The sequence below is a fragment of the Caretta caretta genome, chromosome 9, assembly GCF_965140235.1.
Source record: "Caretta caretta isolate rCarCar2 chromosome 9, rCarCar1.hap1, whole genome shotgun sequence".
Lineage (NCBI taxonomy): Eukaryota > Metazoa > Chordata > Testudines > Cheloniidae > Caretta > Caretta caretta.
The window spans coordinates 62,581,684-62,599,215 of record NC_134214.1 but is presented as its reverse complement, the minus strand read 5'-3'; the positions used below and the strand labels follow the sequence as shown (position 1 = coordinate 62,599,215).

The following is a 17,532-nucleotide window of genomic DNA, read 5'->3' as shown; positions in this document are numbered from 1 at the left end:
ATGGCTGAAGGTCACTGGGAGTGGAAGGTGATCCAAATAGCGCTCGGCAATCACACCTAGAGCGTTCCAGGGAGCAGCTTGTGGGGAACTGAAAAATCACCCTTTTCTTGTCCTACTCATCAAATAGCTAAGCACTAAGCTAGGCAGCCTCTTCTGGATGCTTACGGCATAAGATGCCGCTATGTAGAGGTGTTCAGTGCAGCACTCAACCCAAGTCTAGCTCGTCAGTGTCAGTCACTCCAGTGGCTAACTCAGCACTGAAGGGATGACTTACTGATTGAACTGCTTTGTTTCCCTTCAAGGGTCGGTTCAGATCCAGGCAGAGTCAAGTCAGCCAAACTAAACTTCCCAGGTGCATCAGTGGCATTCCACCACATTTTGCTGGGTTGGGTGGAATTTTTTCAGATGAGACCTTTGTCACCCGGGTCCTTTCCGCTTTGCATGATATTCAGAATTCCCTGGCCCTTTGTGGTTGCCCCTATATCCTTTGTAACATACTCCTGTTCTCTCGTTTCATCTCTTTGTGCTGTGTTTTCATTGGCCGCTACTCTCAACCCCAGAAGTGGCTGCATTTGCTGCCTGTGTATAGTGGGGCCTTTTGGGATGAGAGGTTGTGACAGACATGGCGATTTCCTGTAGTATCCTTGGAAAAACCTTATTGAATTAAGTTTAAGTATCTTTGGAGTCTGTTCTAGTAGTTGTAACGGTTAAGTATTATTATGGGCCTGGATGATCCAAGGACTATACTGAACAATGTGGCAGACACAAATGGTCTTTTGGGACAATATATGTGAAGTGGTTTTGCTGGGAAATTTGTAGAGGGATATGAATGCAACTCCCTACTCCCAGTTATGCACAAACCCAGTCTTTTGCAGTGGGTGGACCTCTGTCTGCTGATCACCTGTTACATGAGGCCAAGATCAAAGGACAGACTGAACTGTTCTGATTCTGATTGAGGACTGTTGTACACTTGTAACCACAGGAAAGACCTTGTGGTGGGGGGTTTGGAGGGCTGATTCCTACCAGAGCCCTCCTTGGAGTTGGGAGTGAGCTCTGGTAAGCAGGTGTGTAAGTTTTTTTTTACTGTTTTTAAGACATGGTCTCTGTGATGCTTTTACCTTAAGAATAAATGTGCTTGCTTAGAGCTGCATGGTAGTTTGTGATTGCTGGCAATTCCAGCTCTTCGGAGAGCAAGCACAGAGCAGACGCTGGCATGTTCAGGCAGTCTGGCTTGCTCAGAATATCCCAGTGCAGGCAGGGAGCTGTGCAGCCTGGAAAACCCTAGCCAGGAGGAAGCAAGATGCAGGTCTGTACCCAAGATTGGGGACGGCTGAGGAACCTAACAGGTGCAGTTGCCCTGGATTGTGACAGAAGCATTGTGTAAGATGAGCTGATTGCATGTTGCAGCATGTGGGAGTCTCCCTACTGGAGAGAGTCATGGAGCCATCCCCACGCCCTGCAGCAGGCCTAGCCGGGGAACCAGGCTGCACTGGTGGGTGGGCGGGGAGTCTCATTTTCTAATTGACTTTGGTCAGGGTGTCCAGCACATTGATTTCAAAGGCCAGGGCTTCGGAGCTGCCTGGAGCTGTGCTTCCTCCCTTCCCCACCCCACCCCTCCTCGTCTGCTCTAGAGTGGCAGGGGAGGGAGGGTTTGGCTGTGGATGGAAGTCATCCCTCTTCTCCTTCCCCCCTCTTTTCTCCCCACACCAGGAAGCTCGGTAAAGTGGTACCCCGGGGCAGCATCCATGGGGTGTTTGTCGGGTGTTTTAGCAAGTGCCCCGCTTTGAAGCAATGGGAGCGAGAGAGAATCGTTGACTCAGACCGGGAGCCTAAAGCCTAGTGGCCCTCTGCCAGCTCTGTGTGGCTGCTCCACCCGGCTGGCTCCGGGTCCCGATGCTTAGGTTCCAAATGGCTCATCCCATGACCCAGATTCACTCCTTGTCTCCCCTCCCACCGAATCTGGGCTCTCTTCCCTGCATGCACACAGGCACACATGCAGTGAATGACTCTTGCCTCCCATCCCCTGGCTGAGGGGATGCCAGACCGGCTGGGTGCATTGGAAGGATCATTCCATTGGAACTGGCGGGGCAGGGGTTCTTTCTTTTTAAAAACGAAATGCAGAAAAAGCCAGAATAGGAATTTCTCAAGCTTACCCCATGAATGCTGCTGTTTCTCATGCCGCGTTCCCGAGGGAGGATGTTGGTGGGCGTGCGGGTAATGCTAGCCTCCTGGAAGCGCAAGGGTTAATGCAAGGGTTCTTCCACGCACACCATGGTACGTCTGGGGCTACGGTGTAACACGGCAGGGTGAATGTCTCCGGCATCTGCTCTCCCTTCTAATCCAGTGTAGTGCTTAGCGGTGTGATGCCCATGCCCACAGCATGGTCTGAGCACAGGACTGGGAGCCAGGACTCCGGCGCTCCCTCCCAGCTTTGCCAGTGATTCACTGTGAGCAATGGGAAACCTGCTCTCCCCCTTTGTGCCTCAATTTCCTTATCTCAAAGACGGGAGTGATGGCCCCTGCCTCCCCAGGTGCTCCAATGCTGTGGAGAGCATGGCCATAGCAGTACCTGGACAGATGGACGTTGAGAGGCTGAGCTCTGTTGTGCGTCTGATGGCTGCAGTCCAGCTCCCTCCTGTCCCCTGTGTAGTGAGTCTGTGCCAGGGGGAGACGCTAGCAATCTGCCAGCAAAATGACCTGGAAGAAGTGGTTGGTTCCAGCTACCTCACCCTTCCCTCCCCCACCACAGAGCCAGTACCCTGTGTGTCTCTATCCGTGACTAGCTACAATGCTGGGATGCGTTTCTTGAGAGCCCCTTGACCCTGCTGCATGGAGCTTATGTCATGCTGGGCAGTGTGGCCCAGTGGGTGGGGAACTAGGTTGGGAATCTGGACATTTGGGTTCAGTTCCTAGATCTGCTGGGTGATCTTGGGAAAATCACTTCCCCCTTTCTGTGCCTCAATTTCCCCATGAGTAAAATGGGGGACACTGGTATTTCCCTCCCTCCCAGGGTGTGGGGCAGTTTCCCCTTTCCCAGTTGCTGCAGTGCCTCCCAGTGGAGGGCTTGGGAAGTGCCATGTGCTGGCCTCACTCAGTCCACGCCCCGGTGCCCTCATTGTTGATTTCTTGTCTCTCCCAGGCTGCAGGCTCAGTCCAGAGTAAGGTGCTGCCCAAGATGAGCTCCTCATCACTGCTGGAGGACAGCTCCATAGAGCCCCCGGTGCTGCTGACTGACATAAAGACGGAGCCTCCTGAAGAGCTGCTGGCCAGCGACTGCAACCAGCCCCAGGCCGAGCCTGTGGACCTGTCACTCAACAAGCCCAAGGTGTCTCTTCAGTCCTCCACCCTGCTGCCCTCCTCCATCAGGTCCTCGCCCATGCTGGTGGCACCACCCATCCAGGCCCCTGTGGTCTCCATGTCACCCACGGGGCTGGGCTCTTCGTCTGCCATCCCCGCCGTGCTGTCCCCTGGCTCCATCCTGGCCTCCACGCAGGGCAGCGGGGGCCAGCAGATCCTGCACGTCATCCACACAATCCCCTCGGTCAACCTGCCCAGCAAGATGGGCAATCTACAGACCATCCCAGTGGTGGTGCAGTCCCTGCCCGTGGTCTACACCACCATGCCCACAGACGGAGTCACCGCCGCCATCACCGTGCCCCTCATCGGCGGTGATGGCAAGAACGCCGGATCTGGTAAGGGCTCACTTCCCTTCCCCAGGGCTGTGGGTTGGGATTGAGGAGTGTTGGCAGGATTTGAGGAGCATCGGCAGAGATCAGTGGGTAGGGGAGCCCAGAGCAGGAACCACTGGGAGATGGGGGAGCGGGGTTGTGGGTCAGGCTTGGGGAACCCAGGGCTGGACTAGCAGAGTGAAGCAGTAGCTTGGGATTTGAGGGATATTGGCAGAGCCGTGGAGGGATCCCAGAACTGGCCCAGCCATGGACAGATTGGGCCATGGAGACTGGACCCCTGGAGATGGGATCCTTCCTGGTTAGGGCTGAAGCACGTCAGCTGGGGGCATCGTGGGGGAAGATTGCCCTGCCGCTGACCCACTTCCGTGGCAGAGCTGTCCATCTGGTACCTTTCACCAGGGCTAGCATCATAAGGCAGCAGCCAAGCCAGGGCTTCATAAGGTCCTGTTGGCTCCGCTCCCAGAGCGTGATGAAGCCCATCTGTCTGGGTGTGGGAGGAAGCCTGGCGTGCCGGCACTGCTGCAATGGGCAGGCATCATGTGGTGCCCAGCGGGCAAATGCCTTGCCTCCTTCCTTCGCCTGTAGGTGCATGATGCTGCATGACGCTCCCCTGACCCCAAGTGGCCAGTTGTGGTAGTGGTAGGTGGGCAGTCCCTTCTCCACGGGCTCCGAGTTCAAACCCAGCAAGAGGGAGCAGGGCTAGGTGTCTAACTCCATGTTCCAGCCGGGCTTGCGTCAGCCCTGCCGTGTGCTCAGTCACTTCCCGGGAAATGCAGCATGTGCTTTGGAAGGCGAGGCCCGGCCTGGCGATCGGAAAGGCTGTTGGGTGTCCCAGCTGCACTAGCATAGTCGGGATCTGCTCTGCTGGCCCGTCTCTGACCAGAGCCCATGGTGTCTGTGAGAGTCCCATCGCTGATCCCCCCTGCCAGCAGGCCGCGGGCTCGGAGCCTGTGTCCCCCAGCTGCTCTCTCCAAGGCAGTTGGGATTTCCCTCAGTGTATTCTGGATCTCTTCTTCCCCTCCCCCTGCCATTCCTCTTTCCCAGCCTCATTCCCTCCACTGGCCCCGCAGCTCCCTCTCCATATGCCCTAGCCCTGCACCATGTGGGGTGCCAATGGTTCTGCACCGAATCTCCCCCACCCTCTGCACCATCGCCCTGCACCCACAGCATGTGTGCCCGGGAGCCCACCCCTGAGAAGGTGCAGCCACATCAGACCCTGCCTACTGATGTGGGAGTGGGAGGGGGTTTCTCCCTAAAGGCCTGGCTCAGCTGGCTTCCTCCCTGTTCTTTGGGAGCTCTGGCTGCCTGGGAGCTGCTCTCTGGGGGTATAGGGCGGCACTCAGCACCTGGCGCTGGCAGTTCAGTGTGCCCGGGACTGATGGGACTGGTCAAGGGGGGCTCCAGGGGGGGCTCCCCAGTTGCAGGAGAGGGGTGGGTTTGTAGCCACGCTTTCACAGGTGGTCCCTGACTCTAGTTGCCTCAGTGCGTGGGAGCTTGGCTTGGGGCCCCTTAGCCTGTCCAACAGGGCCCTGTGAAACCGGATACCCAGAATTCAGGACCACCTGGGTAGGATGGAGGGGAGGTGCTGAATGGGCTATTTCTTGGCTAAGTGTGTTGGGGGCAGGGTGGTGGTCCTGTTTGGGGGAGATGGGGAGGGAGGGGAGTTTTCCCAGTTGGGAGATGAACATGATTCCTACTGGAGCTGGAGGAAGGGAGTTTCCCTGCTCTGTGTGTACGCTGGGGGTGGGGTTGGGCGGGGTCCCAGCTCTGTGTTTGGGGGATGGGTGCGATTCCTGTCAGAGGCTTGGGAGGGGTCCCAGCTCTCTGTGTGTTTGTGGGTGGGTTTGATTCTCAGCTGGCTGATCAGCACTGGTAGGCGCTGGGTGGTTCCCGGCTGTGGGGAGGGGATCAGCCACCCCTCACAACTGCCTGGCAGGCCCCACTCCACCCTATCTATTCCAGTTCTCATGCTGCACCCATCACCTTGGGCTCAGTGCCTGTTTCTTTCCCACACTGCCCGGAGCTGCATGGCAGAGCTGGGATTCCTGCCCGGGGCAGGCGGGCCCCCCAGTGCTGGGGAGCTGCCTGGCTCCACAGTCGAGTGGCTGTGAGTCAGTCAGCCGTGGGAGGAGGCTGTCTGTCTGCCCTCCATCCTGGGGAGTGGGGTAAGGGGGGGTTTGGCAGGCTGCCTTCTCCCTCACCACAGGGTGGGGTCTTGACCTCCCCTCCCAGGCCCCCCCTGCGGCCGGCTCCAAGGCTGCTCTGGTTCCAGTTAGACTGGCTCCCCCCACTCCCAGCGCTTCCTGCCTCCCATCCGGTGAGCAGAGAACTCCCAGGCGCTTCCTGTCGGAGGCCCTGGCTGGTTCCCCTCTGGCCGGGAACACGTGTGGAAGTTGGGGGGCGGGAGTAGCTGAAATGAACCAGGAGCGGGGGGAGGGGGAGCTCTTTCTGATGGCTGCACCTATGCTCCAGTGCCTTGCCCAGGGGGTGGGGAGGGGACGAGGTGGTGGGGCTGGGCCTGGGTCTTGGGGTTTGGGTCTGGATCCCATGGATGGGCCGGGGAACTGTTGGGCCCCATCCCTCCCCAGGCTGCCAACCCCCTCCCCCAACCCCATCAGCTGTGCCAGGTGTCCTGCTCTGGGGTTCGAGCCGGTCCCTGTCCAGCTCTGTGACCGACTCTTGTGCTGGGCGTGTCGAAGGCCCCGCTGCCCCTCAGAGCACGGGTAGACCTGTCTCAGCCCATTCTGAGTGACTGGTGGGGGCTGAGATGCTGCCAACCCCCTGCTGGCTTGGGGCGCTGCTTTCCGCTAGACAGATTAGCAGGTTTTTCCCCGGAGTTGGGCTCTGGGGCTGGGTGAAGTGCTGTGGGCTCAGGCTGGAAACCTTTCCCACCACTCCAATGCCCTGTCTGTCCAGTCCTCCGCACCCCATCCAGTGCCATCCCCCCGCTGTGCCAGGCAGCTCCCTTGTGCTGCTGGCTCATGTCCCTGTGACTGGGCAAGGGGCAGGAGAGGTGGATTGAGAGGGGACTCAGGGCTCCAGTGCTGGGGCGGCCAATGTTACAGACAGCTCTGGGCAGGGGTGAGGTGACCAATCCCTGCAGCCCAGGAGAAGGACCCTGTGGGTTCTAGGTCAGCAGAGGGAGTGTTATCCCATGGTGCAGTGGCTTTGATCCCTGGGCAGAGCTGGGGACAGAGCAAGGGGATGTGGCTCTGGGGCTGTCTCCGGTTTCAGTGGGTCTCTTTCCTCCCCAGTGAAAATTGACCCCAGCTCCATGTACCCCCTGGAGATGAACAGTGACAGCGAGGACAGCGTCACGGAGAGCAGCTCAGCCCCCTTCCAGGACCTGCAGAGAGAGTGAGTGCCAGCTACACACTGCCCTGGTCTATGGCTGGGGTGGGCCCACTTCTTGGTGATAGAGCTGGGATTGGCTCCTGCGTAGTACGGGGCTGGGGGCGGAGGAAGCAAGGCTTGCCTATTGGGTCTGTCCAGCAGGTGAGGGAGTATCGGCTTCCCCTCCCCCACGTTGATGAGGCTGCACAAAGCTGCTTCATAAATGACTGCCCAGGGCACTGGCATGGTTCTACCCATTGTGGGGGTGGAATCCGGCTGTGGTAGGTAAGGCCATCCCTGGGGTGGAGCTATGGTTCCCTGGTTGCTGCGAGTCAGGCGTAGTCTGCTGCGAGGGGCTGTGCCAGCCCAGAGGGAGAGGGTGGGGCCCCCAGGAACCAGCGCTGTGTGACACTGCTGTCTCCCCCTGCCCAGGTCACGGTCACCGGTGGCCCGGATGCAGCGGGCCGAGTCCCCCGACTTGAAGAAGAGGCGGATTCACCAGTGTGACTTCGAGGGCTGCAACAAGGTGTACACGAAAAGCTCCCACCTCAAAGCACACAGGAGGATACATACAGGTAGGGCTCGGTGGGGCAGCCTGTGCCATGCTGCTGCCAGCCCAGGGTGGCTACGCCCCAGAGCCGTCCCACCGCCCAGCCGGGGGACCTCGGTGCTGCGGGGGGGAATCTCCCACGGGCCCATCGCCCCCCCACGGCCTTTCTGCTCACCATAGCAGAGACCAAGGCATGGCTGGGCTGTGGACACTGAGGTCCCCTTACTACTAGGGACAGGATAAGGTCAGCAGGGCAGAACCTTGCCCTGCCAGGGCCCGTGCTGATCTTGCTCTGTGGAGGGGCTGCTCCAGGGCTGACCTTGCACCAGCTCTGAACTGGCTCCAGTACAATCCGTGAGTGGCAGTGCCTGATGGATGAGATTCCCTGCCCCACCTGGGCAGGGGTTTCTGGGTACCAGCACGAAGGTAGCTGCACTGGGAGCTGGTGTGTCCCTTCCTACACAGTGCATTTGGGGTGAGATCCCCAGAGGAGGCAGAGGGCGGGCAGTGCTGTGGGGTAACAGGGAACACACAACCCAGTTTGGCTTACTTTTGTTCACCTTGGTTTAACTCCAATGGCTAGTGAACCATTTTGTGAGCTCTCCAGCCTCAGAGACAGCACAGCTGAGACCCCCACCAAGTCCTCCCACAAAACCAGAGGTGCCCTAGTTCAGCATTTCTGGGACTCTGTGATCATGCCCTGCATCTCCAAGACCCTGTCCATCCTGTGGTCTGGCAGGAAGGGCCTCTGAGCTTATCTCCACCTTGGCTTCATGCCTCTCTGTGCCCAGCTCAGTGGGCGCAGGGCCGTGCCCTGCAGCCGGGAGAGCCCAAATGCCCAGTGACTCCAGTCCAGGGTTCTCAGTTTGGAAAGCTGTGAGCCATGTGCAACCTACTCCAGGCTGCGTTGAAGGGGGCTTTTTAATTAGAGGGAAATTCCAGCTGCCAGCCCTCAGGGTTAATTGCGAAGGGAGCCATGCTGCTCCGGGCTCACAACCTGCCCACAATCTGCACAGGCCCTGACTCTCTCTGCGTATGGTACTGTCCTTGCTCTGCTTGCATGGGTGTGTAGTTCTCAGATAACCACCAGGGGGCAGACGTCTGCCTTCTGGACACAGCTTCCAAGTGCTGGGTTGTCTGTGAAAGCCTTTACAATTGGATTTGAATGTGTGGCCTTGAGAGCTGGGGGGCCAGGGGAGGAGATTCATATCCCCTGGGGGCAAGAGGAGTTTTGTGACTGGGTGCCATGGGCTTCCAGATGAGCTGCTGGAGTGGGCTAACTGGGACATATGGCATGTCATACTGGAGGGATATTGTCCTGGATCCTCTAAGGCATTTAGGCACCTAACTCCAATCGGAATCAATGCCTTTGAGGATCAGGACCATTAGCCCTTTGGGACTAAGAAGGGGATTTATTTTTGCTGACCATGATCCCCTAGGCTGTTCCCTGCTCTGCTTCATGGGGGAGGGCTTTTGTCCTCCTCTAACACACATGTGTTTGACTGAGAATGCAGTGCTGTCCCTCCTGGCTGCTGCGTCTGGCCCCACCCGGCGAGGCCGTAATGTATAGGACTGCGTACAGTGCAGCACGAGGAGTCACGGCCTCTCCATCCCCTCCCCTTGAGGGGATCAGCTCAGGATGGAGGCTGTTAAATGCACTTCTCCCTGGGCTGCAGAAATCAGGGGGCTGTTGAGCCATCCATCCATCTCTTTGCCTTGCCCCCATCTCAGGGCAGCGCCCCCCACAGTCCAGCAGCTGACCTCTGCAAACAGGAAAGCCTGCATACTCTCTGAAGGGGGGGATGGATTTCCCCCCTCTGAATTAGTTGTTCAGTAGGATCAAGGGGTCCCCCAAACTCTGAAGGGGGTTTTATGGGTGTAACTGAAGGCAGGATTGGGACCCTATCCCGTAATCCATGAGGTGCACGGATGAAAGATCCATTCCTTTAGAGAGTCATTGGGAACACTGCATTATAATAATAGAATCGTACAATATTAGGGTTGGAAGAGACCTCAGGAGGTCATCTAGTCCAATCCCCTGCTTAAAGCAGGACCAACCCCAACTAAATCATCCAAGCCAGGGCTTTGTCAAGCCAGGCCTTAAAAACCTCTAAGGATGGAAATTCCACCACCTCCCTAGGTAACCCATTCCAGTGCTTCACCACCCTCCTAGTGGAATAGTGTTTCCGAATATCCAACCTAGACCTCCCCCCACTGCAACTTGAGACCATTGCTGCTTGTTCTGTCATCTGCCACCACTGAGAACAGCCTAGCTCCATCCTCTTTGGAACCCCCCTTCAGGTAATTGAAGGCTGCTATCAAATCCCCCCCTCACTCTTCTCTTCTGCAGACTAAATAACCCCAGTTCCCTCAGCCTCTCCTCATAAGTCATGTGGCCTAGTCCCCTAATCATTTTCATTGCCCTCTGCTGGACTCCAATTTGTCCACGTCCCTTCTGTAGTGGGGGGACCAAAACTGGATGCAATACTCCAGGTGTCGCCTCACCAGTGCCGAATAAAGGGGAATAATCACTTCCCTCGCTCTGCTGGCAGTGCTCCTACTAATACAGCCCAATATGCCATTGGCCTTCTTGGCAACCAGGGCACACTGCTGACTCATATCCAGCTTTTTGTCCACTGTAACCCCTAAGTCCTTTCCTACAGAACTGCTGCTTAGCCAGCTGGTCCCCAGCCTGTAGTATGGGATTCTTCCGTCCTAAGTGCAGGACTCTGCACTTGTCCTTGTTGAACCTCATCAGATTTCTTTTGGCCCAATCCTCTAATTTGTCGAGGTCACTCTGGACCCTATCCCTACCCTTCAGCATATCTACTTCTCCCCCCAGCTTAGTGTCATCTGTGAACTTGCTGAGGGTGCAATTAATCCCATCATCCAGATCATTGGTAAAGATGATGAACAAAATCGGCCCCAGGACCGACCCCTGGGGCACTCCACTTGATACCAGCTGCCAACTAGACATCGAGCCATTGATCACTACCTATTGAGCCTGACAATCTAGCCAGCTTTCTATCCACCTTATAGTCCATTCATCCAGTGCATACTTTTTTAACTTGCTGGCAACAATACTGTAGGAGACCGTATCAAAAGCTTTGCTAAAGTCAAGATATATCACGTCCACCGCTTTCACCATATCCACAGAGCCAGTTATCTCATCATAGAAGGCAATCAGATTGGTCAGGCATGACTTGCTCTTGGTGAATCCATGTTGACTGTTCCTGATTTTCCTCTCCTCCAATAATCTGTCTGACCACGAGATGGCGCCATTACTCCACACAAATCCACCTGAAGCTGATGAGGCCGTTTGAGCCAAGACTTAGAAAGCCGGCCCGCTCCCAGTCAGACTGAGGCAGGGATTGCACTGCTTGATCCTTTCTGTCTTTGGTATTTCTCTGGTCCACATCACCACAGCATCTGACCAGCTGACAGTCTTTTACAGCATCCGAGTGCTGTAGGGCAGTGTTGTTATCCCCATTGTACAGCTGGGGAAATTGAGGCACAGAGTGGCTAAGTGACTTACCCACGGTCACACAGTAAGTCAGTGGCAGAGCAGGGAATTGAATCTGGCTGGGCCACAGCCCAGGCTAGTGCCAATCTTCCTCTCCATCTTCTAATGACACTCTCTGCAGCCGCTCTCCGACTGAACCTACTTCAGCGAAGGCAGGCAGAATGCGAGTGTAGCTCTCCTAAAACCAACAGGGAGAGCTGTGGGATAGAGGGAAGGGATGGAGTCTAACCTGAATAGACAGTGCCATAAGGGACGTGGAGTAGAGAACTTTCCTGCACTGGCCAAGGAATGGCTAATCAGCAGGCCTCTTCTGTCACGGGTTTCTCTGGCCCTAATAAGCACATGGCTCTGCAGTATAGTTGCTAAAATGGCAAAACCTGACATTCCAGTTGCTCTGCTCCGTGCATTATCTTCCTAGTGAACTGAGTCCAGTTCTAGGTCTCTGTCCACACAGCCATAGCCACTTGGGTGCGATTACATCTTGGATCATGCCAAGTGTTTTAGCAAACAATGTATTTTGAACTTTGTGGGGAATTCTGAAAGCGTTCCTTGGCACTGTTTCTTTTTCATGTCCCCCTGCCTGAGAGCTGCTTTGTCCCAGTATTGTGAGCCCAGGTGGAGAGAGAGAAAACAAATTCAGTTATAAACCTCCTAAAATAATCAAAAATATCCATTTCTATACAAAAGGATGTCGCCCTGCTCTCCAGCCTACCCCCATTTCATATCATGGGAGAGGGGCTTTGAACAGCACTCGGATGCTCTGAAATGCTTGCATGGCATGCGCATAACCCCTGCAGCCAAGGGGCATTTAACTATTGCTCCCACCTCTGCCCTGCTAGCCTAACAACACTCATAGCAGCATCCTCTTATCCACCCACACAGGTATCCTAGCAACCCAGGCCAGTATCCTAGCCACCCCTCCAGTATCCTAGCAACTCCTCCAGCCCCCAGTCTCATGGAGGCTCCTCCCCCTCTCCCTTATGCCAGCAATAATAACAACCCTCTGCAGGGGTACATGGCTCCTTCAAGCCAGGATTGCCTAGGTCTTGACAGAGCCTCCTGGTGTCTCAGATAGCTCTTCAGGTTTAGACTCGAGCTGGCAGACCTACAGCATGAGGTGATGGAAATGCCAGCCCAGAGGCGTTCCAAGAGGGTTATAACAGTTTTTGTTGTGGATTGATTTTTATGTTGTTACATCTGCTTAGCATCAATGACTAAGTACCATTTTGGAGAAGGGAAGTTTTTGTTAAAGGTTCAACAGCCTCCCACCTTCCATCAAGCCACAGCATGCTCCGATTGCTTCTACCTCCCTGAGGTCTTCCAACAGAGCCAGGAGAGAGCAGACATTCCTAGTGCTTCCTGGGGGGGCGGGGGGAAAGAGGCAGGGCCTGTGTCCTCACCATGTGACTGTGCAGCAAGGATGGAGCCCTGATCTAGGTAAATGCCTGTGGGTAAATGCTACTGTAATGCACTTAATAAATAACTGAGATCAGGCATTATTACTAATTAAGAGCCTACAGGCCTTAATATCTGATCTTGGTTAAGGCTTGTAGGTACTGCTGTGATGCCCCTTGTAAGTAATAATGCCTGATCTCTGCTGACAGCCATAGGTGATACCATAATGCACCTAATAGATACTGCCTAATTTGGACAGAGGCCAGTGGGTGCTGCCATAATAGGTAGAAGTTTGATGTGTGCCCAAGCACTGAGCTGTCCCCTCTGCTCCCTGTGCAGGAGAGAAGCCGTACAAATGCACCTGGGAAGGCTGCACCTGGAAGTTTGCCCGCTCCGACGAGCTCACCCGGCATTTCCGCAAGCACACAGGCATCAAGCCCTTTCGCTGCTCGGACTGTGACCGCAGCTTCTCGCGCTCGGACCACCTGGCCCTGCACCGCCGGCGGCACATCATGATGTAAGGGGAGGGCCTCCGGCTCCTCCACTGCCCCCCCGCCTGCCCACCCCCGCCTCACCAGCCACAGCGGAGAGACTGCGAGACGGGAGGCACCGTCCCCAGCTTGATTCAGCCTGGCAGCAGGCTGGATGCCAGCTTGGCACCTGTGGCTGCCCACACCTGAGAAAGCAGACCTCCTACCACACACATGAGAGCTAGAATGAGGCTCTGGAGAGATGCCCTGCTCCTTCTCTTCTGTTCTCCTCCCCTTCCTTCAGTGGCTGGAAAGCCCCAGGATTCCTCGAAATGGCACCCAGCTCTTCATCTGGCTTTGATTTTTTTTTTTTTGCACATTGCCTTCCCCTTCTGGGTCAGGAAACACCGTGGGTGTCCAGCACATGCGTGCACAGCCCCAGCACGACCCTGGCCTGGGGGAGTGAATCAGACTAGCCGGACGGCGTCGCTGCAGGCAGAAGGCTGCTGCTGGGGGTTGGATTGGGGGTTTGGCTCACGGCGAGGGGCTGGCCGTCTCCTACCCACGGGCTGATGCAATAGGGCTCCGTTCCTGTGAAGCTGGCGCTGCCATCTCTCCTGTTCCACGACACATCAAACGTGGCTTGTCCTAGCTGATTCCTTGCACTCCCTGAGGTACTGCTGGCATTGGAGAGCCCGCCTGGCCTTGGCTTGATCTCTCTCTTTCATGAGCACATGGGCAACTGGCCGTTAGCGAAGAGGCCTCATTACTTGAGGACAAGGGGCTCATGGTGTTACCTGAGGAGGGAGGGCCCGAGGAACAAAGAAAAGGGAAAACTTTGCGGAACACGGAACTGTGATGATTTTATCTGATTTTAGGGGGGGGTGGGTTGGGGACCCTGAATTCTGCCCACGCTGCAGGGCCAAGGAATAGGACAGTAGATATGTTTCTAACTTAAACCTAGCAGCCTGGACACGGACTGTTGCATTTTTCTATTGCTCGTCTGGCCTGCAGAGGCTGAGCCGGCCCCGTGCTGTGCGTGGACTCATGGGGCTCTGTACTGGATCGTTTTGGACTTGATCTTGGGGGGGCTGCGGGGCTGGAAATACACACGTCCGTGCACAGTTGATATATATATATTTTTTTTTAAGAATTGCTTTTCCCCTTCCCTTCTGCAGGGGCGGAGCTAAGAACCTGCTGCTTTTCCAGTTGCGCCTTTTTGTGTCTGCATCTTTCTCTCTGGTGGATTTGAGTTTGGCAAATGCAGGGATGGAGTGCGCCTGCCAGACAGCCTCTGTGCCACCCACAGGAGAGGGGGCGAGTGCAGTGGCTGGAATTGGTGGGGGGAGGGAGACGGGAAGGAGAAGATCGTCAAGATGAGGCAAACCGGATCCTCGTCCTGCCACCAGCCTGGGCTAGGGATCTGGTGTTCCAGCTAAAGCGAAGAGTCTGCCAGCAATCCTGGTATTGACATGATGTATATGCTGAAGGGGAGAGACTGGGGAGTCCCGTTAAATGTTTGGTGCTGCGAGTGGCTCTGCTTATCACATTGTTTCCCCTTTGCTCCCCAGTCCAGCTCAGCGCTGAGTTCATGTAGGCCCCGCAACTGCATTTCACTGTGCAGGTTCTCTTTCTTCCTCGTGTCCCTTTCATTTAAGAAGGCTCTTGATCCATAGGTGCCGACTCTGTGGGTGCTCCAGGGCTGAACCACCCACTTAAAAAAATAGGGGTTGCCCAGCAGCTGCAGGGCCTGATTAATCTTTTGTGGGCCCTGGTGCCTGGACCATGGCCCCACCTGTGCTCCACCCCCTGCTCCACCCTGAGGCCCCACCGTCACTTGGCCTCTCTCCCTCCACCCCCCTCCGAAGCCCTGCCTGCTGCTCGCACGGGAGGCAGGGGGTGGAGAGGAGCACCCACCCGCAAAACCAAAAGTCAGTGCCTGTGTTTTGATCAACTCGCCACCCACTGCAGCTCCTTTGCGCCTCAGTGGAACCTGGAGCCAGTCCATAGCAGGGGAGGAAGAGGTGTGTGGCCACTATCCGCCTGCGGGTTATGCAGCGAGATCCCAAGCCCTGCCTCTGACGCAGGTCAGCCCTCCTCTGAAATGATCTCCCCAGGCATTGTCCCTTCCTCCAAGGGCGTGAACAAGTCTTTCTGCATGAGGGAAAATCCCACAGGGCCTGCTGCCCTTTCCAAAGCTTGAAGCTGCAGGACAATTGTTTAGGGTGAGGTTCCAGACAGGCTGGCATTTGAAATTCCATCTGGGTCACTTTGCAGCTGGCAGCTAGCTCCATGGGGAAGTAAACGTATTTCATCTGAACTTCAATCCTCAGCCTACCAGGAACACAGATCTGCCTAGACTTTTCCCATCCCCCACATTCCTGTTACCTGGCTGGCCTCAGTGTTGCCAACTCTGGCTGTATTTGGTGTTTTTCTTAAAGCTGCAGGTCCTGGACTCAGGTGACAATCTCAGCTTTCATTGAAGAGCAAAGTTTTTCCTATCTTCCTGGTTGTGGAGCAAACTTTGAACATATGACCTCTAAAGGCTCCAAGTGAAACCCCCCCCCCTCCCCCCCAAATTGTGTTTTATAAAAACCTCATGATTTTTGAATGCTCGGGGTTGGCAATACTGAGATGAGATCTGGGAAGCCGACAGGCCATGTGTTTTGATTTTAATTTCTTCAGTCTGCTGTTTCCTGAGCATCCGTGCAAAACACACACGTACACACATGCAACAGAGCACAACAAGAAAACGAGGAGGGCAAGAGACGGCAAAGGGAACGGTAGCTCCCCTCTGTCTGAGCAGGGCAGGCTTTGCTTTGGGATTTTTACCATGAAATATTTTAAAATCTTGAGCTGTGAGATATTTGTACAAAACTGTTTGACGTTTTTCTACATGGGAATAATATGGAAAGTAGATGCATTTTATTGGTGTGTGTCTTGCTTTTAAAAAGAGGCTTTTTTGTCTTTTGGTTGGTGGGAGGGAAAAGGCCGTAGTTTCAATCCAGTAAAAACAGATCCCCCTTTCTTGGTTCTCGGCGTGATCTCTATAAAGGGAAGAAGTTGTCAAGCACAGTTTTGGGTTCCAAAATTTAGATTTCAACCCCCCCTCCCCCCCAATAAATAAATAAAAAAGGCTTTTACAAAACTTAAGAGCAATAGATCTATTTCTATGGAGTTTTAACAATATAAGTCTAAAGAAAATAGCATTTACATTTAGAATTTGGAAGTATTTTGGAAGTAGAATTTGGAAGTAGACATTTGAAAATTTCTTTAAACAAATAAATCCCTCCCTTGAAGTGTTTGCAGCCCAAACATTGCAGGGCTGGGAACCCAGAAGTGAAACTGACTTCCTGAGTTGGCAATGTTGAGACAGCGAGAACTGTAGACGGCCTACAGACTCAGATGATATGGGGAAGAATGGGATGCTTCAAATTGCCTTTGGATACCATGATCCGAGATGGTGTTAGTAGCCAAGATTACATTATTAATAGAGTTGTTTTTGTGAAAAAGTTTTGAAATTGTTTTCTTTTTGCAAGGCTCAAAATGAACCCATTTATTTTCACTATTCCTCTCCCAGGCCCCTCAATTTGTCTTTTTCAACAAACTCATTTTTTCCCGTTCCCATTGAAAATGGCAGGGGGTGAGGAAAAGAAGGGGAACAAAAGAAAAGGAGAAAAGTAAAAGTAGGAAAATGATACATTTCAAATAAAACATCCATGAAAAGTTTCCAGAACATACAGTTTTTGGACATGCACAAATTTTTGGGATGCAGAACAAATTGTGACTAGCTGTAATACACAAACATTGAAAGATGGTGTTATTGATGAGTTGGTTCTTAGCCTTGCTCAGTTGCTCTATTCCACCCTCCTCTCCTTAAACTACTAACCCGCTGCCTGCTGGATTCAGTAGCTAGGAGCATGCAAAGACAGACCGCTGGAGGCCTCGCTGCCCCGTCTACACTACGAAAAATAAAATAATCAGGAGCCTGATTTTCAAAGTAGTCCCCAAGCCCACCCACACTCCCATGGATTCAGTTGAGTTGTGGGTGCTGAGAATCTCAGATAACTGGGCCCTACGGGCCAGGGCCCAGATCCTCTAAAGTCTTTAGATGCTTTTCTCTCATTGAAATCAATGGGTGTTAGGCCCCTAAATACCTTGGATAGTCTGGGCCCAGATCCTCAGCTGGTGTCAATGGTCATAGTTCCATGGAAGTCAATAGACCGCTGACAGTTTTACACCAGCAGAGGATTTGGCCCCTTGGGAATGTCTACACTGTGATTAAAAACCTGCAGCACCAAGTCTCAGAGCCCACCCCCCTCGCGGGGTCTCAGAGCTCGGGCTCCGGCCCTAATGTCTACACTGCAATTTTATAGTACTGCAGCCCGACCTCCATGAGCCTAAGTCAGCTGACCCAGGCCTGCTGCGGCCATGTCGTGGGCCTTTTACTGCGGTGTAGATAGACTCGGTGTGTTTAAACTGTTATGAAATATGATTTGTTTCAGTGCGGATTGCTTTTTTGCCTCTTTACACTGGGGTGGGGGGAAGGTTAAGGCCCCGGGTTCTTGTCTA

At 54.5% G+C, this 17,532-nt stretch overlaps 1 protein-coding gene across 3 annotated transcripts in view; it reads left to right on the top strand.

Annotated features, from left to right (window-relative positions):
* Window positions 1-15,883, top strand: part of KLF8 (KLF transcription factor 8) — an 89,861-nt gene extending 73,978 nt beyond the window's left edge. For all 3 annotated transcript variants that reach the window (XM_048863689.2, XM_048863690.2, XM_048863688.2), the window contains 4 exons: window positions 3,140-3,692; window positions 6,944-7,046; window positions 7,455-7,597; window positions 12,830-15,883. In XM_048863689.2, coding sequence (XP_048719646.1) covers window positions 3,140-3,692; window positions 6,944-7,046; window positions 7,455-7,597; window positions 12,830-13,011 — 981 coding nt within the window. In that variant the 3' untranslated portion in view covers window positions 13,012-15,883. The remainder of the gene's footprint in view (window positions 1-3,139; window positions 3,693-6,943; window positions 7,047-7,454; window positions 7,598-12,829) is intronic.
* The last annotated feature ends 1,649 nt before the right edge of the window (window positions 15,884-17,532 follow it).